General features: G+C 40.3%; 1 protein-coding gene across 2 annotated transcripts in view; it reads right to left on the bottom strand.

The window, feature by feature from the left end:
- SYNE1 (spectrin repeat containing nuclear envelope protein 1) overlaps window positions 1-23,639 on the bottom strand; it is a 268,227-nt gene that overhangs the window by 87,198 nt on the left and 157,390 nt on the right. The window contains exons 2-10 of one of the 2 annotated variants that reach the window (XM_076333836.1): window positions 21,906-22,100; window positions 20,693-20,833; window positions 13,578-13,766; window positions 12,645-12,806; window positions 11,148-11,342; window positions 7,437-7,610; window positions 5,339-5,530; window positions 4,692-4,739; window positions 174-308 (exon numbers count right to left, since the gene is read on the bottom strand). In XM_076333836.1, the coding sequence (XP_076189951.1) occupies window positions 174-308; window positions 4,692-4,739; window positions 5,339-5,530; window positions 7,437-7,610; window positions 11,148-11,342; window positions 12,645-12,806; window positions 13,578-13,766; window positions 20,693-20,833; window positions 21,906-22,100 (1,431 nt within the window). The remainder of the gene's footprint in view (window positions 1-173; window positions 309-4,691; window positions 4,740-5,338; window positions 5,531-7,436; window positions 7,611-11,147; window positions 11,343-12,644; window positions 12,807-13,577; window positions 13,767-20,692; window positions 20,834-21,905; window positions 22,101-23,639) is intronic. The other variant, XM_076333837.1, reaches the window with a different exon arrangement.

Raw genomic sequence — 23,639 nt, 5'->3', positions numbered from 1 at the left:
TTGACCGTGGTCAGCCAGCTACAAAATAGCGAGCTCAGATGCATCATTACAAGCGCACTGAGTAAGAAACATTGTAAAAATGAAGATTTCAGTGGAGATATTAACAAGAACGGCTCAGCTACAGTGTTAAGCACAATCTAAAGACGGGAGTAAAAGAAATGCAAAACACCAACTTTCTGTTGCTGCAGGGTGCTCTGCTGCTGCTGTGAGCGAGTGGTTCTTGCTTGTGCCAGCCATTCTTGGACACTGGAGCTTTGTGAGGAAACAAAGCCCAGATCAGTCTCCTCCTTTTCTTGTAATGATCCCTGCTTTAAGAGAAAGAAATAAAGATTTTACAAACTCTCTTATATTGCTAGAGAGCTGGCAGGTCCAGCTCATCAACTCAAAACCACACGTAGTGCCACCTTCCACCTCTCAAGCTGCTGGCTCACATAAATTCTGAAGTGAGCAATGAGTTTAGATTTCTGACTTCTACTGGTCATTGGTTACTAGCAAGAAAGCATCCATAAAAATAAACATGCACCACTGCACTTAGAATCAGACACCAGAGATCAGAGACCATGGACTGATATGTTTTTGAAGTCTGTTCTGCTTCTAAAAAACAGCATTGGTCTGTAATGGAGGGTGCAGCTCTAACTGGCAACTCAGGGAATCAATGGATTGTTTCTGCCAGGTTTTTAGTCTAAGTAAAGCCAATTTTTTGTCTAACTAAAACCAAGAGAATGCTAGCTGTCATTCTGGTCAAAATTTATTTCTCAATAAGTACATAACTCTACCTGTGGTTGTCAGAAACACAGTCAGTTAACAGCAGATTATATGATATGAACAGTAAAGACAGTAAGAGACCAAACCATAGAATGTTATAATAGAACAGCAAAAGCAACAGTCCTTTCACTTCAATAATTCTATCAGTATGTTTTTCCAACATGAGTGATTAAGCAGGCCTTCTGTGTAAGCAAAGCAGAAAAGAGCAAATGCCTTAATAGTTCCAAAAACTGCTTTATCAACTTCTTGACTTCTGAAATCCATGTTGGCTGTAAATTTAAATTATCTTAGTGGCCAACGTATTCAAATGCAGGGATTTTAACACACCAGGCATAATGTTAAAGACAGACTTGTTGTAGGTCTGGCTACTTAGATCTACACACCTCTCTGGATTTATTTAATGTTACTTGCATACACATGATGACTTGTAGCGTTTGCACTTTATTTTTAAGCTTCAAGAGCTAAAGCTGGGGCTTAATTCCTCTCCCATTTATTTATATACCTCATTTTTGTAGGATTCATATTTTGCCCATGATCCAGCTCTTATTCTAAATGGAGTAAGAGCACCAAATTGTTCAGACTTTACAGAGGCTCTCCAAAACAAAAACACGTTCCACCTTCCAGAGAGCCTTTCTCTCAAATCAGGCAGGGACCAGCAGAGCTGAAGGAGGCTGAGGAAACCCCTCTTGCCTCATCTGGTGCTTCTTATACTAACAACTGGGATGGACCTCTGCCACCAGTGTCCCTGGCATCAGGCACTGAAACAGCAGAGTTTTGCTAAGTAGTAGAAGTTAGGTGTAAGATTTCAATTTTGGCGGATGATGAGTATACTGGAGTTGAAAGGATTGATTAGTGTTAGAGGATATAAACTGTAAGAGGAGCAAAACAAGCAAGCAGGTATCTAGAGCTGGAAAGAACCATTAGTCCTTGCTCTATGAAATAGCTTTGTTTCACTAAGGATTCAGTTTGCAGGTAAACTGTGATACTTTACTTTGTAGGAAGAAGTTTCTAGAAAAGCTGATGTGGTTGGAGTGTGAACAATATCTTTATAGGATATCAGATTAGGCAAAGAAAATATTATGTGAGTGATAAAGAGGGTCTAGAATTTTAATTTTCCTAGTAAAAATGAGAAAAAAGACAATCTTTCTGTAAATTATAAAAAAACTTGCTTCATTTTATATGCTCTAGGGACAATAGCTGTTCAACTTGTAAATTCCTTTAGAGAACAGTATCTAGGTGTGGCGGTGTGCTCCCCACCCCCCTGCCATATAAGCAATGACCACCACTGGGGGTCATGATGGCTGCATCCAGCTTATGTTGGACTTTGGGGACGGATGGCAACACAGTAGCCAAGGGCTGTCTGGAGCAGTGACCCACACATCTTGCTGGTATGAAATATGACTATAAGTCAATCACCTTACTCGATAAATAGTGGACAGCCCAGGGCCCGTTGAGCTCTCCTGCACGGCAGTGGGCTGCACGGTGGGATCTCCCCTTGAGTAGGGATGCCTCTCAAGGTTACTCCTCGAGGTTGAGAGATTCCTTGCCGCAACAGATCCTTGTTAAGTGACTAATAGCATGCCAAACTTTGAAATCTTAGCTAAGTGATATAAAGGATTGATTGATTTTAGACATAAACCATTGACCAAGTCTGGGACTAGGATTGGATCCAGCCGCACCCAGACTCCTCTCTGAGAAGGAGTTTAGAAAGCAAGGGGGTCCTTTCTGAACCTCATGACTCAACGGGAGGGTCTTCCTGACAGGTTTGTCTGACCCTGTCCTGTATGCAGTAAATAATCACATGTACACCTTGCCATCGAATCTTGTTAAAACACTGTTGCGTTTACTATTGAACTTTGTTAACTCACTGCTTTACATCAATAAACTATATTTTTGGTTCTCTCTTATGAGTGAAGTGTACTCTCACTCCATCCGCAACACTAGTTCTTCATCGCATTTGGGCAGTCTGATTTCCGTCAGATTTTGAGTCTCCTCTTTTCTGGGAAGCGGGCTGAGAAGCTACAATTTTGGAGTTGTACTACGACAAATAAATAGTAGTCCCACAGTTCCTGCAATAGCAAAGAGTGTAAAAGGGATTGTGTCATTTGTGGATGCAATGAGGTTTTGCAAATATGCTATTGTGCATACTTTTTAGATCAAAATTATTTGTGAACCAGATTTTCTCATTCTCAAATCACAGAATATAAGTTTGAAAAACACACTTGCATTTTCATTTTAATTCTGTCTGAAGGAACTGTATTACATTTCCTTTAAATAGCCAGGGAAATAAATGCTTGAAGCTGTCATTCCTGTGGACATTCCACTGCAGCACAGAAATAATTGGAAAATCCCTGAAGAAAATGGTGATAAAACTGATCTCTCAAAGGAGTTCAGAATTGTACAAACCTGTATCAGGCATATTTGTCTTGTGGAACTGAAGTCGTCCCTCCACACACTTTGTAATAAAAAGTAAAGAAACACTATCTGGTTTTTTTTTTACTGCAGAATCCATTGTACTTCTTCTTTTTATAAGGTTTCTATTTATTTTTATTGCTCCTAAGTCACAGAAGTTAGTAGATAACAGTAATAAAGTGATGTTTTGTGTATCTTTCAAAGTTCTTGAAAAATGCTACATTTGGAATCAATGTAGTCTGGAACTCTCCTGATCCAGCATCTTTCTATAGAATTTCACTGCTTTATCTTATGAATGAAGGACTTGGTCTCTAAATCACTTTTTCCTTATCATTAGTGACATTAATTAATTAAAATTAGAAGGAAAACTGAAATTGCTGCAAGGAAGTCACAGAATCTCACACTGGCTCCTAAAAAGCCTTGTGTCACAAGAATAACAGATATACTGAAATACCGCTTTAAGGAAAATATATCTCAGTCTTTACAACACTCTTGGTCTTGCAGTGCAACTTGGGAGGATCCTTCCTTGTCTGGGGGCAGGCTGGTCCTTGCCTCTGGGCAATTACAGGGTTACCAGTACATCTAGAGACACGTGTAAGTCCCAGTTTCTTACATGCATGAGCAATGGTGCCGTTAGCATGTAATGTTTCTCAGGGTTAATAATGGCAGAAGATAGTGCATTTTTGGGCATCTGATGCTCTGGGCCTCAGTCCAAAAGAAATACTTTATGCCTGATTGTTTCGAAAAAGACATAATAGAATTTCTCATTTGAAAAAAATTGCTCAATGAAAATTTGAAGATGTTATACGGCCTATACCTATTTTCTTCTACAATCCATAAATGAAGTCCAAAAAAAGTTTGCAATTTATAAAGAAACAAGTCTTGCATGCATGTAGCATCTTAAATGATTCATATTCTACATCTGGAAATTATTTTGTTGTTATTTTTTATATTAGAAAAGCATCCAAAACTCTGTTTTAAAAGTTTAAGTAAACTAAATCACACCATTGTATTTTAAAATGCAGCACATTTTAAAATGCAGCATGCATATTTTAAAACGAAGCAACAGGATCTGTAATGCCTTTTCACTTCACAAGTAATGTATCAGAATATAGTATTATATGCCGACATGCTGTTGATAACACTTTTCATTTGCCTAATCATGAGGTTTAATATGGAAGGGTAATACGAAAGTTACTTCATCTTAGAGGCAATAGGAATAAATGACTGGGTTTTTCCTTCCTTTTTTTTGTGTTTGTTTGTTGGGGTTTTTTTGTGAAGCTATGTTAAGTTTTATAGTTACCCAGTTGCTTTGGACTAAAAATAGTTCTTAGCACGTCAAGAGACTTTTCAAGCTAACCTCTCAGTAGACTTTAATCTGCATTACAAGCTAGAAATCTTTGAAGCTTATCATGTTTAATTTGCACAGCAAAGCCCAGAAAAGAAGTAAAAGAAAAGGTGGGGGAGGGAGTCACAGCAGGGCAAGCAAATTCAAACCCAGTCAGTCACATTACATGGTTGGATTTCTTGTCTGGATTCAGTTCTCCACATGCTAGTTTAACCTAAAGAATGACCAAAACCAACTGTTAAATAAAATGAACTAGTGGCAGTAAGCAGACTAATGGTGCTAGGAACAGAAACCTAGGACAAGACTGAGGTTAAATGGACCTTTGTTTATATATTTTGTTTGGTGTAATGATGCCACTAAGTATTAGCCATATTTTAAAATTTTTCATTATCTTGATGTTATCTGTTCATTGCGTTGTGCACGCTGTATGGAGGAAAGCATGTATTTACGACTGTTCTTTTGTTGGGGGAGGGATCCTGCCCCAGAGCACATGCAATCTAAAGGGACTGGGAACAGGAACAGAGTATATCCAGACTAAGCTAATGATCTGTCTACTTTATTACTGTCCTTTCAGTGAAGACAGTGAGGTTAGGATAGTTTCACCACGAAGTGGTGCTGTTAACTTGAAAATGATAAGCTAAAGCTTGCTAGGCAGTTCTTTATTTTGGAGTGTAATTCCATTTACTAACTAAAGATGAATAGCTCAAACTAAATCAGTAAAATATTTTTACTCCTTTTCCCAGTTGCATAAAACTGCTATGAAATCCCCCAACCTCCTGCCCACCGTGAAGCCAGTCGGAAAGAGCCACTTACCCGAATGTTGATCTGTTTGTCGTGGAGCACTCTCTGCAGCTCCAGAAGGCTGCCCTTCAGCGTCCTGAGCTTCACAGCCAGCTGCTCTGCCTCATCCTTGGTGTGAGCCTTCCCCTCCATTAGCAAGTTCTCGTTGTGCACAGACAACTCTGACAAGGCTACCACCTTCTGCTCTATTTCAATCAGCATGTTCTGCAGCAGCAAAAACAAAGAACCAAATTCATACATTTTCCAGCATCTGTCACGCTTTCTGGCAAGACGACCTGTGGCCTACCTCACCCGTCGCCAAGCTAAGGGCAAGTCAGATTATCATTGCTTTGCCTTCCAGTCCCTTTCAGAGTCCTTAGGAATATGCTTGCAAATGTTTGCATTTGCCATTTCTGTTTGCAACCTTTTTCAAAATAGGAAATTAAAAAGTTATTATTTGAAACAAAGGATTTGTAGAGGAGATGCTCTTTATTTGCACATTAAAGGTAAGGGTGGCTAGACTGATATCCATAATGACAAGAAACAGAGCACGCAGCTAGCGTTACTTCTTTCCTCTCCTTTCATGTACATTTAGTGAAATGCTTCCTACCTCCTCCTATGCGTTGCTCTGGCTGCATTGATAAGCTTCTCTTCTCACTATTTGCTCTTTCTGATTGGTGCGTGATGGACTTAAGGATTTCTGTATAATCCTCTTTAGTCTAAAGAGAGACTTAAAGTGACAAATCTCTGGCATGTTTATTCTCAAAAGCTATTTCCTTGACATTCCATTAACCATTCACGTATTACAGACATAGGGCATATTTTGATCTTCCAAACTCAAAGCTCATACAATTCTTGTTCAGAAACCTAGCCTGACATCTAATGTTTTTGTTTCCATAGCAACCATCAAGTAGAAACTTACAAATATTGCTCCTGAAGGAATGTGTGCAGGATAAGATGGGCAGAGTCTCTAAAAAGTGGAAAAAATATAGGACTTTATATAAAAGTTACTGTATTAAGATTTTAAGAACCAGCAAAGGAACAGCAGTATTAACTTTTTCACAAAGTTAACTGTTCTTTTTAATTTTGAGTTTCCTACAGATTATATTAAAAAAAAAAATTACTGCTTTGTTTAAGTTCACAGGGTTTATCTATATATAACAAACAACTCCCAAGGACGGGTGATGAAAGAACACTTGAGACTGAGCAGACTGAAAATTCCAATAATGAAGCGGTGTCGATGAAAATTTAACTAGATGTTTAATTCATTGGACTTACATGAAACTTAACTCCCATTTATCCTAAAATAGTTGAGAGCCTCATTCTTTAATATGAAAAGGGATCTTTTGTCCATCTGTCTCATCTATCTTGTAATTTTAATTATCATACAGTTCTAAACTCTCATTTAAAATTGGAAAACTCCCACTAATTTGAGAACGTGGATGTTATGACTGATCCAAGCCTTGTTAATAAAAGTATATGCAATTAATCCTATTGCAGCAAAATGTTTTTCCTCGGTTGTTTTGATATTCTGGGTTGATTAATATTAAATTAATTAAAATAGTAATTACTGATGATTATACTTTACTTTTGAATGGGGGTAGGGATTACTCCTGAAGAAAACCCAACACTGTCCCAGTCACCACTGCTAGTGGGAGTGTGTTCTTCAGCTGGAAAAGGAGGAGTAGGAAAGTACACTACAGGTGTTTTCACATCTATCAAGTGAGCTGTTCAACAACTCTAGCTTGAGTGGAGCAAAAACAGCAAGTGAAGTGAATACAAGGCCTTTAAAGCAAAATAAAATGTCCTCTGAAAGTTGTAGAGCTTCAAATGTTCTTGCAGTCAGTATATCTTGTTTTCCTACTGCTATGTTTACATGCGCTTTCTAAAGCACTGTTTGAGATCTTTAATAAGAAATGAAGAACAGGCTATATTTTATTTCACAAATCACTGATGAAGCCAACTGAGCCCATACGAGGTGCTAAGGAGATCAGAAACTTCTTCCCCACTAATATGCTGGCTCATGCCACTCAATAATGGTCTTATCATTAATGTTCCATATTTGCCTCTTCATTCAGATAAAGCTATGTCCATCCTGTTCATCTAAACATTACAGGACTGATAATTTTACCTGACAGTCTACCAGCTGTGCTTCCATGTCCATAGGTTCCTCGGCAGTAACCAGAGCGGTGTCCAGTGTTGCTCGGGTATTGAGTAGCCAGTGGTCAAGCTCATCAGCTTCACAACGGTACCTTTGAAGAGCCTGCTCTTGCCGCTGTTCTTCCAGCTGCTCGTTCAGTTTTTCCTAGAGGTACAAATTATATTTTACTTTTAAAAAAAATATACCACAACAGTCACTTTTTAAAATTTTTCCCTCTCTGTCCCTCACAACTTCTATATAGTATTTTTAAGCCATAATAAGCCCTTTCATTCCTAAGTTGGAAACCTTTACAAAAAGTTATTGCTTTCAACTGATGAGCATGCTTTTCTGGTGACTGAAATTGTTTCAGTTCAGTCACTGTATTTCTACTTCCTTCAGTAGATCTCTGCTATTACAGCCTTCTAAAGGTGAGCTCTTTTCTGCCTCCTCTTGCTGCTCTCCTTTGGGTTTCCCCCACATTGATTCAGTTTGCTCAACTAGCACAGCACTGTTTGCTTAGGGAGAAAGATGCATGGGGACACAGAGCTGGGAGTGGGCTGCAGGGGAAGGAGGGCAGCTTTGCCTTTTTAGGCAGCAGCAGGCTGTTAGATAGCCTTATTGTCTCTCAAGAAAGGCACGAGAGGGGTACTTCAAGGACCCAACAGGGTACTGGTGGGCCTTTGGTGTAGCCACCATGGGTAAAGAGAAGACCGAAGAGCTGTCTACCTTGTCTGGCCTCTCGGAAGATCCCTGTGCTGTAGGGTGTAGAAGGACATTAAGCTCCAGTGGCTGCTGCAGCAACAGCATCTCAGCAACACAGACTCTCTGGCTCCATCCGTCAGCTGGTCCATCCATCGGACAGACAGGGAGTAATCGGCAAGACTCGCTCACCCTTTAATAGTGCCATATGAATTTGAAAACTGACTGAACAGCTGGGCCCAGAGTGTGGTCATCAGTGGCACAAAGTCTAGTGAGAGGCCAGTAATGAGCCTCAGCAAGTTTACTGATGGTACAAAATGGGAGGAGTGGCTGATACACCAAAGGGTTGTGCTGCCATCGAGATGGACAGGCTGAAGAAATGGGCTGACAGAACCTCATGAAGTTGAACAAAGGGAAGCACAAAGTCCTGCACCTGGGGAGGAACAATCCCAGGCACCTGTATATGCTGGAGGCCGACCAGCTGGAAAGCAGCTTGGCAGAAAAGGATCTGGGGGTCCTGGTGGACACCAAGTTAAACATGAGCCAGGAATGGGCCCTTGTGGTAAAGAAGGCTCATGGTATCCTGGGCTACGTTAGGAGGAAAGTTGCCAGCAGGTTGAGGGAGGTGATCCTTCCCCTCTAGTTAACACTGGTGAGTCCACACCTAGAGCACTGTGTCCAGTTCTGAGCTCCCCAGTACAAGAGAGATACAAAGCTCTGGAGAGAGTAGCGGGGATTTCGGGAATAAGAAACGGATAGAATGGGATGGTCAGAGGATACTTAGATGCATCAGATAATGTGGAACCTAAGCATGCTGCAAATGGTATGGAACAAGGGGAGAAGATTGTACTGAATCTGGCTGGGATGGAGTTAACTTCATCACAGCCTGTATGGTGCTACGCTTTGCAACTGCGGCTAAAACTGTGTTGATAGCACAGTGATGTTTTGGCTATTGCTGAACAGTGCTTGTACAGCATTAAGGCTTTCTTTCCAACCGCCCCTCACAAAGGCCAGTAGGCTGGGGGTGGGCAAAAGGTTGGGAGAGGGCATAGCGAGGACAGCTAACCTGAACTGACCAAAGAGATATTCCATACCATATGAGATAATGATCAGCAGTAAAAGCTCAGGGAAGGGAGGTGGGCGGCATTTGTGGTTATGGCGTTTGCCTTTCCAAGCAACTGCTACACATGCTGAGACCCTGCTTTCCAGGAAAGAGGCTAAACATCTGCCTGCTGATGGGGAAGTAGCGAATAAGTTCCTTATTTTCCTTTGCTTGCACGCACAGCTTTTCCTTACCCTATTAAGCTGTCATTACCTCGATCCATGAGTCTTTTTGCCTGCCCTCTATTTTTTCCCCATCCCGTGGGAGAGGGGAGTGAGGGTGGGTGTTTGGCTGCTGTCCAGGGTCGACATACCACACTTCTGTAAGGAAATTCACACCTGTATGTGCAGGGCAAATCCCTCACACAGGGGAGTGTTTGCACAGCTTTTCTGAATGCTTAATTTTAATGGCAAAAATAATAATTGCATGTTAGAATAATTTAAAGAATAATTATAGTTGTTAAGTGTTTCAAATAATCCAGAGGTGAACAGTTCTCAAGCTCTAGTTATTTAAATTAGGTCCACAGAAAGAACAATATTACCAATCCACACCCTCAACAGCAAAATGTTTTCATTACCTGTTCTATCTGTATTTCTACATTTACATTCCTGCAGTGCTCTGGAAGATTTTATCTGTGAAATCAGACCTATAAAGTGCACAGGTTAAATTACTGAATATTGTCTGCATACCATACGTATTTCTTAGTCAGAATTATTGGGGGATACTTATGCTATTGTATCAAAGTAACTGTCAGAATCCTAACCATAGTTAAGAGTAGTATATTTGACGCATGCTTTATCTTGAAATTATTAGTTAGCATCTCCTCCTAAATGCTATCAAGAAGTTTGTAAGATCCTATACGGGGTGCAAGCTATAAACAGTAAGATTCCTATTCTACTTCCAGCTCCTTATTTTTACGTAAAAGCCATTTTTCTTATGAGAAGTAAAACTTAGCGCAATTTTTTAAAAATAACAACGATATTTTCTAAGGACCTGTTCACTGTCTCAGGTGACTGCACAGAACTAATGCAGCTGATGCACCCTGGGACTCCCCTGTAACCCAGGTAGATCCACAGAGCCAATTCTCACTCAGTCTCTCAGAATTGATCGATGCTGGAAATTATGAAGGCAGCAGTTACTTTATTTATGAATTCACTGCTGCAGTTCTTAGCAGTAAAGCTGCCCTGCAGCTGTTCAAAGTAGCCAAACTGTAGCCAGCTTTAGCATGACTGCATTTTCTCACCTGTATAATATACACAGCAACATTCCTACCTGTAAAGAACTTTTTTTAAAAACACCTTAGTATTAAAGGATTTTTGGTAAAGCTAGTAGATAAAGAAAGAAAGGGGTGTGTCTTCCATGATAAAAGTTTGCATGCAAATTACTGGGAAGATGAGCGTAGACAACAAAGCAACGGTTTGGAAGAGGTGTTATTTCTTGTTTTAAGTTTTCCCCCTTCTCTTGTCTCCCAGTTTGGACAGGTGACTCCTCAAAAGTTTACTGTAGATAATATCACTTTTAACACCTGCACTTCATTACTTCTTCTGTGGAGGACAAGGAATACCAAGGGAACCTATTGAGAAAATGTCAATGTGGATATTAAAAAAAAAAACAAACCCAAAACCAACAATACCATTAAAAAATATGACTCCTGCAGTGTGTTTCCAAGTTCCTTCTGGTTACTTATCACCTAGCATTAAGATGAGGGACTTGCTAAAAAACAACAATAATTTATTAGTGAAAGGAATTGTGAGAAATGAGCAGAACTGAAAATGACTATTTTAGTTATCAGCATTCAGTGGTGACTGAGGATTTTGGTGAAAGTACATGTCTGCCGAAACTGGCTCTTGAAATCTGGAATGTGATCGAAAAGACCCAATCCTAGAGGTTCTTTCTTGTACCTCTAATAGTTGTCGTTTTCCTGATGCCTTCATTCGAATTGTGGCCATTCGTTCTGCCAAGACCGTGAGAGTGGACTGCAATGCCAGCTGATCAGCAGCTTCTGCATCCAGTGGTTCTGAAACCAGTTCCTGGGCTAATGATGTCTGAAGCTCAGTGATTTCTTCTTGTAACATTAAAATCTCATCAATCAAAGCCTATTTAGAAATGAGAGCAGAGAAAGTATTTGCTTCATTTATCAGTGAGAAGAAAGTATCTGAGGAGGTATAGGCTTAATACAAAATTCAAGATGACTGTCCCAAGGGAGCATGAGGAACACAGAGTAGTGCAATACATGTGCAATAGTGCTGGTTTGGTAGAGTCAGAATTCAGAAGGACTGAGTCCTGCTTTTAGATACTTAGGCTAGGATCATGCATCTGATAACTGAAATATGGATTTAATTACTTATCTTCAATTTCAAACATATCACGAGAAGGAATTCTTTTGGAAATATTAACATACAGATTTATTCTTCCAACAAATTTTCTGGAGGGTATTCTAGTACATACAGTGAAGACAATGAACAAGTAAGTGAGCGTGTGTTTGTGAGAGAGAAATAGGGGCATGAGTTAGCTTTCAGCCTGAAACTTACTAACTGGACAAAGAACATCCAGCAATATATGTAAACATCCACAGATTAACTCCATGACGTAAAAATATTCCTACTATCATTCTTATCCTATAAATCAGTTTCCAAGATACCTACAAAAGGATGCTGCATTACCAATACCTTAGAGCAGATACTTTACTTTCATGTCTGATAATATATACATATTGGATGCACGGGACATCACGCAGTGCTACAAAAGCCAAATGTTATCCTTTTCAGGTCATGGAGTTCCTACTGAAATGAGAACCGGCCCCGCCAGATAGTTTCAAGCTGTCAGGTAGAAGGTTTAGATGATTACAACTTGGACATATATCAGATTGGTTACTTGATAAAGTACTCTTTTATTATTCAGAGCATCATTTCTCAGGACTTCCTCTGGGAGGGAATTTTTTTATGTGCTTTAGTTTGTTTGTTTTTGTTTAACAAGGCAAAGACTGTATTTAGATCAATTTACACTGCATCAGTATTGGTTATGATCTTAGTAAATTTGGGAACATTATAAATAGTCCGATATATGCTAGTAGCACTGATGCTGAAGAACAGTATATGTAGGTGTCACTGAACACAATCTTTGACAAAAGATTTTGCTGAAAATTTCAATTGGACAAACTCTTATGATCTATTCTACTTTTTTTAAAAGGCTCCTTATTAAAACAATCCCCATTACACCAGCTTTAGAACAGCCGGAAATCCAGAAAGGCAAGACATACAGTTAACAGAGAAGGTTCATACAACTAATGCATGTTTTTGAGGCATCCAGCCATGAAGAACGCTGCTATCTGAAAAAGGGAACTAAAGATATACAGGTAATGCATACTTTCCCTCTATTTCTTACATATAATTTTTTACCTGATGTTCAGCCATCTGGCTCTCCGGGCTTTTGGCTGGTTCCAGACCCTCATTTAGTTTGATCTCAATGGTCTCCATTTTTGTGGATATAGACTGGAGTGTGTCCTGATATTTCTGTTGACGCTCAAGAGCTTCATAGAGGGTGCGCTGCTTTTCACTGATCTGAAGAGGAATGGAAGGTATAAATTCTGACCTCTGATACAGGATTTTCTTTTTCTTCTGCTTCATACATCCCTAGGCTTACGAGACTAAAACCAAAAACTTGGAACAAGTTTTCAAAAGTATAACGCAAAATATCCATATTAAAAATATTTATCTGTTTAAACATCATCAGTCAAATCCTAGGTTCTGTGACTGAAAAAAATGGACTTTAATAAGCAGGGAAAACCTAGGCACATTCTCATGCCTTATTTTAGATTTTATGCACTCAAACATGTGAATGTGCACAATTTGCTAGACCCATAGTTCTTAATACCCCATAATAGCTACTGTGCCTCTTCAAAGAATTAAAATTTATAGCATGCGATCAGAACTTTGACCATTTTCATACATCACTGAATGATTATGCTGCACTACTATGTAGAAATGTGTTGACTCAGTATTTGGAGAAACTGGATTCTTGGACCTTTTTTGCCAACTCATCCAGCATGAGTGGATTTCCCTGTTAGGTTATGGAATATAGTCCGACAATAGCCAGTATTTCTGAAGGCAACTATCAGCCTTAATGACTTTTATTTTTCCTTAATGGCAGTCCATCCTGCACAGGCTTTCAAAGAAAGAACAAAGCCAGTGTAATATAATATCACAACTAACAAATCTTGTTACCACCTGAAAACCAAGAACTGCAGAGAAGAATATTAGCTGAGCCAGTTCTTTGCATTTTATTCCTCACAAACTAGCTGATTATTTTGAACCCTCCAGATGAAGACTTACTACATTTTTCAGTGTTTCCCAAGAACGCTGCAAATCATCCAATTTGGCACTAGCAGCTGATTCTAAGCCTGGTTCGTAAAACTCCTGGGTGGCTGAAGTGCTGGGTTGAATTTTAGCAGCTTCTGTCTGCAACTGTTCAGCAGATAAGGCCAACTGTTCAGCAGATAAGGCTTGGTAATAAGCAATGTCCTACAAGCACAAAGCACATTATTGCACTTTCAAAATGCAAGACACTGCATAAGAATATCCCCCCACATACTGCCCCATTGCATATGTCCATTAAAATAAAATCCGCAACGCCAAAACCACCAGGAAACCTCTGAGCAACACAGAAAATAAGTATTTAATAGTAGCACACTGAGTATGGTTTGGAGCTTCACTATGGTGAAGATTGTGGATGCATTTTTTCATGTTCATATTAGCTAGGAGGCACAGGAGGCAACTGTGGACAGACATGGGAAGACTGGGAGGGGAGTGCTACAAGTGGGAGTGTTGTTCTAGCATCATCACAACTACACATGGGGAAACCCCATCACAACAGACAGTGGGTTACAGTACTGTAGATGGCAAAGAATATCACCCTAATGAACACTAGCACAGAGAAGACAACAGAAGAACCAAAAAGGGATATGCTGAAGGACTAGTCAATGATGTAAGAAAGAGTATGAAGCACTAGCTTATATTAAGCCTTCAAACAAACGGGTACTCTCAACTAACTTATAAAAGATAGTGGGAAAAGGGACCGAAAGTGCTAAGGAAAATGGGCAAATGTTCAAATTCCATTCAGGGTGGAACTGTTTCTCACTAGAACTTCTACACTTATTGTATGGGAATTTCTTCAGCTATTGCAGATAACAGAAAGATCTACAGAAAATGTAAAATTAAGGTAACATGCACAGTATCTGTTTTTAAGTCAGGAAAGCAGACTTCATGGCAAGGATTATTTAAAACTGAAACCATGTATGACAGTTACCACCACATCTGTTTGGAAGGAAAAAAATGCTGCAACCTTCCTTCTTCTCACTTAGTAGCCCCACTTGGTCTGGAGCATAGTTCACTAAGTGACACAGCAGCTGTTGTCCAGTTTCCTCAATCATTTTGAATTTGTAAGTGTCTCTGGTGAAAACTTTAAGACACAGTTTTGCTGCCAGTGAAATCAGTAAAGGATTTTCCATTGATTTCTGTTAGGTTGGGCCAAACCTCCTTTCAGGCAGCTCTCAGAGCTATCACAATATTTGCATAAAAAGTTGCTCAAAATCTACTGAAAAGCGTACTTGGAAAACCCTCCTCCAATGATCGCAAATTTCTCAAATTATAGAATCATAGACTAGTTTGGGTTGGAAGGGACCTCTAAAGGTCATCTAGTCCAACCCCCCTGCCATGGGCAGGGACATCTTCAACTAGACCAGGTTGCTCAGAGCCCCGGCCAACCTGACCTTGAATGGTCATTCATCCCTGGTCCCTTGACCAGGGATGGGGCATCCACCACCTCTCTGGGCAACCTGTGCCAATGCTTCACCACCCTCAGCATAAAAAATTTCTTCCTTATATCTAGTCTAAATCTCCCCCCCTTTAGTTTAAAGCCATTCCCCCTTGCCCTGTCGCAACTGGCCCTGCTAAAAAGGTTGCCACCATCTTTTTAATAAGCCCCCTTTAAGTACTGAGAGGCTGCAATAAGGTCTCCCCGAAGCCTTCTCTTCTCCAGGCTGAACAACCCCAACTCTCTCAGCCTTTCTTCAGGAGAGGTGTTCCATCCCCCTGATCATTTTCGTGGCCCTCTTCTGGACCTGCTCCAACAGGTCTGTGTCTTTCTTATGCTGAGGGCTCCAGAGCTGGACACAGTACTCCAGGTGGGGTCTCACCAGAGCAGAGGAGAGGGGCAGAATCACCTCCCTCGACCTGCTGGCCACGCTGCTTTGGATGCAGCCCAGGATACGATTGGCCTTCTGGGCTGCGAGCGCACATTGCTGGCTCGTGTCCAGCCTTTCATCCACCAGTACCCCCAAGTCCTTCTCGGCAGGGCTGCTCTCAATCCCTTCATCCCCCAGCCTGTATTGATACCAGGGGTTGCCCCGACCCAGGCGCAGGACCTTGCACTTGGCTTGTTAAACCTCATGAGGTTCACACGGGCCCACTTCTCCAGCTTGTCCAGATCCCTCTGGATGGCATCCCATCCCTCTGGTGTGTCAACCGCACCACTCAGCTTGGTGTCATCTGCAAACTTGCTGAAGGTGCTCTCCATCCCACTGTCTATGTCATTGATGAAGATATTAAACAGTACCAGCCCCAATACAGACCCTTGCAGGACCCCACTCGTCACCCATCTCCATCTGGACATTGAGCCATTGACCACTACCCTCTGGATGCGACCATCTAACCAATTCCTCACGCACCGGACAGTCCACCCATCAAATCCATACCTCTCCAATTTAGAGAGAAGGATGTTGTGGGGGACCGTGTCAAAGGCCTTACAGAGGTCCAGATAGACGAGACCTGTAGCCCTTCCTGTGTCCACCAATGTAGTCACTCCATCATAGAAGGCCACTAGGTTAGTCAGGCAGGACTTGCCCTTGGTGAAGCCATGCTGGCTGTCTCGAATCACCTCCCTGCCCTCCATGTGCCTCAGCATAGCTTCCAGGAGGATCTGTTCCATGATCTTGCCAGGCACAGAGGTGAGACTGACTGGCCTGTAGTTCCCCAGGTCTTCCTTTTTTCCCTTTTTAAAAATGGGGGTTATGTTTCCCCTTTTCCAGTCAGTGGGAACTTTACCGGACTGCCACAACTTCTCAAATACGATGGATACTTCTTTCCTGACCCTGGAAAGGGGGAGGAAAATTCAGCATGTCGAGCCATGTGACTGAGAGAAAACTAAATGCTGTTCACTTGACAGCTTACAGAGCTGTGTCTACCAAATAGACCACAGACCATTTACTCTACTGCAGATGTAAGAGTATAAATGTGTATAAATACCTGAAGGGAGGGTGCAAAGAAGATAGAGGCTCTTTTCAGTGGTGCCCAGTGACAGGACAAGAGACAATAGGCACAAACTGAAGCACAGAGGTTCCCTCTGAACATCAGGAAACACTTTTTTACTGTGAGGGTGACTGAGCACTGGGACAAGTTGCCCCGGGAGCTTGTGGAGTCTCCATCTTTGGAGATATTCAAAAGCCACCTGGATATAGTCATGGACAACCTGCTGTATGTGGCTCAGCTTGAAGAAGGGGGTTGGACCAGATGACCTCCAGAGGTCCCTTCTAACCTCAACCATTCTCTGATTCTGTATAGGTGTATAAAAGTTAGGTACTAAACGAGAGTACTTCTGAGGTACCAGAGCTCACAGTATAATTAGGATCACAATTTGGAGCAGAATCTTTATTTCCCAATGTCATTTTAATATGTTATCTAATACCATATGTGAACAAAACCAAACAAGCTCTGGAAGAGCATAGAAACCAGGTCACTCCCCAGGCACAGTCACCTCTTGGGCTCTCTTTCTGACCAAACCCAGGGAGCACAGAATGCCCACCTGTCCCAGAAAACACCCCATCACCCAGCAGCTGCAGAGATATGGTTCTTCAGTCCTTCCCTCAAGAATGACGAGACTTGTCAGGTTATCTGCTTTGTGTACGGACATTTTAACAATTAAGGTGCTACTCACAGATCACCACCAATATTTTTAAGGGGAGGCAGCAGCTAAGAGTGTATTTTACAGACAGCTCGATCACACATCTTTACTGAGGATGCCTGAAAAAGTCAGTCTCTCCAGAGAAACAGGAGACCCAACAATGGACAGCACATCAAGATGTCCAAAAGTGTCATGCCATTTATTCAAAGGCAATAATTGGGAAACTTGAAAAATTTAATGATGAAAGCGTTTACAATGTCCAGGAGCCAACAGGGAATAGGTAACAGCTTAGCACAGCATTCACTACTGCAATTTCAGAATTTTTTACTCTGACCACAAGTGATCTTTCCAAGACACAGTGAAAAATTGCATCAGTGCAGGCAACTTCTCATTTTGCCTTGTCTGCAGCTACTCTCCAGCCCTCAGCTAGTCCTCTCTCAAGGCCAAGAGAAAAGCTGTGCTTCTGAGACTTCTTAAATCATCATTTCCAGAATAAAGGCCTTGCTTTTAAAAGAGGGGAAAACAATCCTTTTTCCCTGTCTTTCCCACTACTTTTTGGAGTAAACAACATGGCAGTTTCTTTTTGGTAGGGCTTTAATGCTGATAGTGTGAATCCAGATGTTTTTACACATAACAGGTTTTGTTCCCCCTATAAAGGCCCTGACATCTCATGCCCTCTTTTCTGAAAATTAGCCAATGAAAAGTACTCAAGCCTTGTTGTTAGGATGTAGGAGCAAAGGGTGCGTTTAGATTTCAAAAGATACTTAACAAGTGCTGTTGCGCCCTTGATGAGTTTTCATAAGGAAGGAGAAAGTTGATTAAGTAGGCTGTGAACAAAGAGATAGAAAGACATTTAACAGTGACCCAGTGCTGAAGACTTGAATCACAGGATCAGCTGTGACCTCCAAGGCTTTGTGTCAACACTTCAGCTTTTTCAATTCAATTGCTCTGCATTATGCATCTGGAAAATAAGTTTTAGAAGAACATGCCCAGTTTTAATCAACTCTATCTTCGAGTAAGCGTGAGAAGTTTTAGCCCCAGAGGATTCTCAGTCAGTACTGCAGCACAGATGAAATGCCTGATTTTGCTATACATCAAAATAAATTGCATTAAAGGACTGTTATCTATTGCTGAAATATTATACACTGTGAAAACCCTCAGCCTTTTAAAAGTTAACATTTTTACAGTTGTTCCCCGCTCCCCTCCCAGTTGTTTTTAGAGGAGTTTCAGTACGAAACAACCAACCTGGGAAACTGTTAATTTATAAACAGTGCTAGATCTGTCACTTCCTTGTATTTATGGTCTTGGTTTAATCTATTTCAATACATAGAACCAATATTTCCACTAATATGCACTTGGCATTTGTTTTATATTTTCACTACTTGTTAGCAATGTAAAAATAGTGCATAGATGTCTCAGTTCAGACAAGCCCCATTTCACCATTAAGAGATGCTAGGAAACCTTGATGAAAGACTGTACATAGATTATTAGGGATGAATTTAAAGACAGTCTTAACACCCAACCTTGCCTCCCAAAACCACCACAATTCATATGAGCTTTTAATTTTTTTCCAAAGACTAGATTAATGTAATTCTTTGCTTCCTAGACTTCCTGTTCACATGTTTTTCTGGTACTTTGCAGGTGATCTTCCTGTGTGAAATTATTTCTCTTAACACTAGTTACTTTTAAAAAAAAATAAATTTCCAAACTAGTTTTGCTGAGTCTTTTACTGAATACAAAATATTTTTAACTTACTTTTAAGCTCCTAATTCACTATTCTCTAGATTTTTTTTTTTAAACCAACCTTCTTTCCTGAAGTCTCTCTGGGCATTCATCATGATCAGCACTGGCAGTTTCATAGCTTCTTTACTATTAATCTCATGTGAGTGTGAACATAAGCATTTTGTAAGCAAACCACTGCATTTTGGAATGTTCTTCCGCTTACTGTTTAGTACGTGCAGTTCATTTCAACATTAACCACACTGAAGAAACCTTCATCTGTCAGTTTTTTAGATTATTATAACACCAGTGATTTTATCTTTTTCAAAGATCTTCTGCTAAATGAAAGATGTAATCTTTTTGTTCAATTTTGCCCTGCAAATCACAGGTTCTAAAACTTGTATTTTGGTGTCAGCTCATGGTGCAACAGCATCTTCACTGGATTTTTCCTTATTATTTGAGTTATTTGAGCTCTTAATCTGTTTTTTTTCCATTTTCAGAGAAATGTAATGAACTGACACTGAATTTGTTTCTTAGCAAGCAAGCTGCTCTTGCTCCTTTAACTCTTTCACTGATTAACACTGCCATAAGATTTTTGTGCTGAAATGTATAGCTGGCTTTCTACTGTAAGTATACTTTACTGGGAAATTTCTGATTATCTGAAATGACAGAACACTAGAAAAATCCTTCTCATTCATTACATAACTTTTTTATTATGAAGGTAACTTTATAACTTTATTATTACGAAGATTTTGTCACCATTCTTACTATCTTACCTTAGTATTCTTACTTATGTCAGTTCATGAAAATGAATCATTTATATTTAGCAACCTCTATAGCACCATATGCATCTTTGAAATGAGTGGAAGGAATTAGTGGGCAACTTGCTCAAAATTCTCTGTTTCTACTCAGCAATGCAATGCAACACCATTCTACCCTTTACATCTGCAGTGGTCAATTTTGGAAGCAGCCACAAATGAAAAAACAACCAACCAACCACAAAACCCACAACATGATGAATGCAGTGAGGTGGTGACTGCTCCTAAGGCTCATTTCTAAGCTTCTGCAACATAACATTTTATGTGTGTCTTCATGTGCATGATGCTCAATGAGCTGGTTCATTGCTCACATTTTAATCAACGCTGATATACACTTGTTCCTATTAGAAGTGCCAGAGTCCTCAGTTTTGATTTAAAATCTAACTTTAGCAATTTCACTGATCTGCCTCATCAGCAATTAAAATAGACTGTCACTGAAAGTATGGAATGAACAATACATGAAAAAATACATGAAAGTTAATACTTGACATGGTTTGAAGTGGAAGATACCAGACTGTGGCTTCAATGCTACAATACCAGTGGTAGCGCAAGACAGATGTATATGGACATAATGCAATGTTTTATTATGGGCAGTACAAAATTGCATTTTTTCCTCAGGATGCAAGATTCCATTGAGTACTACTGTGAAAATAAAAATTAGCTTATAAACAGAAAATAGTAGTGACATGGAAGAACTTTGTAACTGTCACTTAAAAATTATTTTTAAAAATAGTGAATAGCTGTAACACCAAATTTATACATTTTAAACTCAGAAGTCAATATTTGTATCCATTTTGGACTAGAACCTGAAGGTTCACTTAGGTCAGAGGTTAAGCCTCAGATCCTTGGAGCTATACACAAATATTATTTCAGAGGATTAAAGAAACCACCTGTGGAATGGAACTATGCATGTCTCTGAGATAAAAGCTGAATGAATGCCAAGAGGGAGGTACCTGGTTAACAGAAGCATCTGTATTAGCCACAGGTGAGGGAGAGCGACAGGCAGGTGGAGAAGAAATCTCACTGTTGGTTCCCTCCTCCCCAGACTCCTCAGTGACAGGGGAGAGCAGCGTGTGACAGCGACCAGCAGTCATCTGCCACAGGAAAAGCAACCCCAGAGCACAGGAAGAAAATCAGTTACCTCAACTTAAGTTTGACTTAGATTGAGATCAAAACAAGAAAAACAACACATGGCCAGAATTACCATGACGTTATTTAGTCATACTTAACACTGTTACCTTTACCAGCTTAAACATCTGGTTCAATTAATAGTCTCATTTATTTGTCATACTTCAGTACAAACATGCTCTCCTGTACCCCTAATAAATTTAAAAGAAAATGTATAGCAAGCAACTCAATAATAACAAATTAGGGTTTGCCTAAATGTCTTCTAATACAATCACTGCTGCATATGGAAATACTATGGAGAGCTACAGAATAATGCAGCATTGGCTTCAGTATCCAGGCCTGGTTAGAACAACAGGAATAGACTTAAAATATAAAATACACACAGTCCAGCAGCAATGTATTTTTCTTGCTTCCCCAATGCTGTTATACAGTGATAAATCCTGAAATCCGCACTCTATTTTCACTCAGACAAAAATCCCAATAGCATCAGCAGTATGTTTGTAATGAGACCCAATTAGAAACAAACAAAAGCAGAGTAATTCAAACATGAGGCCTATGGCAGTACTTAGCCAGCTTTCACTTCCAACACACTCATCTGAGAATATAGCAGCATACTATCAATTATCACATCAACATTTTAAGACAAGAGCTTTAAAAATATGGTGTGTAAAACCTATACACTACAACATGTTATGAAATAATATTTATTCTGGTTTTACCTTATTCCTGCAATTCAGTAGTTTCTTAGCATTTGCTTTTGCATGCTGACAGCTACGAAAAAGCACTATATTTGCATCTTATTACAGACAACTTCAACTGGTATTTGTCTGTTAAGTAACTTCATCCTTTACCAACAAGTCTTTAAAACCCATATAAAGCAAAATACAGTAAGGGGAAGCTGCAGCTTGTTTGGTTTGCCACACTCCAGCCATTTCAAAATGTAGATGTGAGCTGCGGCAATTTGCTACACAGGAGTGTTGCAACGATGCAAAAGCAAACAGCTCAGATAAACAGTACTGAGACCAACGCTTTCCTTACCATAACCACCGAGGGATGAGCGGGGTGTGCTGGGAGCAGGTCTGAATCCAGCTCCTCCACTCCCTCTGAAAGCCCCTCCACTTCTGTCACTGTCAGCAGCATGGTGGCATGTTTTGCTTTCATTGTCAGCATCTTGCACTTCGAATTCAAAGAAGAAATTTGCTCCTGGTATCCTTTGATCTTCTGAGCCAGCTCCTGAGGAAACATTTTTTTTTTTCCCTAATGCAGAGGCAGCCAATAAAGGCCACAGGACCTGCAGCATTTCAGCTTCCGTGGCGAAGGCAAGCTCTCCCCTCCAAGCCCAGCCAATAACATCATAGCGCTGCCTCTCAGAAACCCTGCATAAGCCGCCGCACTAGCTGACAAGCAGGATGTTGATAGTGGAGGGAACAAGTCAGGCTGCGTCTGGCTGCACAGCTGAACTGCAGAGCCAAGAGCTTTGACGCGAAACCGGAAAAGTGCCGCGAAAGGCTCTGTGTGCGTGGTAACTGCAGAAGGGAGGGAGGAACACCTCACGCTTGCATCCAGCCTGAACCTGACACAAAGTTTATAAGCTTCAGACTGCAGCAAAGGGGAACGTCTCTCCCTCCTCCTGTCGTATTTTTTCCCCCTATTCTATTTCCATTTCTCTGAGAAAGATGAAGCTTCTCCGCATAGTGCATGCCATGGAAATGAGGTCATGTGGTAACCACAGCTGTAAAAAATGCCCCATTCAGCTCTCGTCAGAAAGAATGAATTGTTAAAACAATAACTCACAGGGTCTAACAAGATCAAATGTGATATGAACAATCAGTCACATAATAAGATCGAATGCGGACTGGAACGCTTTTTGCCAGTGTTTGGATAAGCTGTATTTTAATCTTGTTTTGGTTTTGTGTAAGTCTTCAGAATTAAAAGCTGAGCTGCACACAGTACTAACTTTCTTTAAAAAGAGCTAGGGAATCTGGCCTAAAGCAGAGTGTATCTTAAAATATTGGTTTTTATGGCTATGAAATGGTCTATCTGCATGGTCAAACACCATCATAAGTTTAAGTTTGGTCAGAGGAGAAAGATGGAAATGAGTAGTCTTAGAAACTGACTTGTCTTCTCTCCTACCCTGTACTGCTGCCCGGGTCAGTGTCCAGTTTCAAAGATTTCAATTAATATACTTAAAAAATGGTGGAAGATTTTGACATTTCTGCCAAAGCTATTGTTCCTGTCTTCCTAGAGGCTCAGTAACATGAAAGAATTTTCATCTATGAAGTGAAAACAACATCTGTACAAGCTTGCCTGCTAAACCAGTGATTATTCATTCAAATATATATTTCTGCTTATTTTTATATCTGCTTTTATTTCTTCAACAAACACAAGCTTTCAAGGAAAAACAGCAACAGAAGTTGCAAGATCTAGTAGGTATAATAAGATAATAATTACAATATCTTTTAAAAAGTAAATAAGATCACTGCTTCAGGCTGGTAAAATTAAAAGATTTTTTTGGTTTTATAACATTTTCTGGAAACCATTTGCTCAAAATCACAGTGCAGAACAGTCATAGTGAGAAATATAGAGTTAGAAATGGAAGCAGCACAAAGGCTGAGGATGATGCTTTACTGCCTGGGTTTCAGTGGTACCTGGTCACTGTCTGTTATATTAGCAACAAAAGGAGCTCTCTTGGAGCTCCAAGGCTTACCGTGGAGACTCAGCAAAGTCTTGAGTATAAAACATCAAGTAGATCAATCGAAAACCAAACTGCAA

The sequence above is a fragment of the Aptenodytes patagonicus genome, chromosome 3, assembly GCF_965638725.1.
Source record: "Aptenodytes patagonicus chromosome 3, bAptPat1.pri.cur, whole genome shotgun sequence".
Lineage (NCBI taxonomy): Eukaryota > Metazoa > Chordata > Aves > Sphenisciformes > Spheniscidae > Aptenodytes > Aptenodytes patagonicus.
This window is presented reverse-complemented; position numbering and strand designations above follow the sequence as displayed.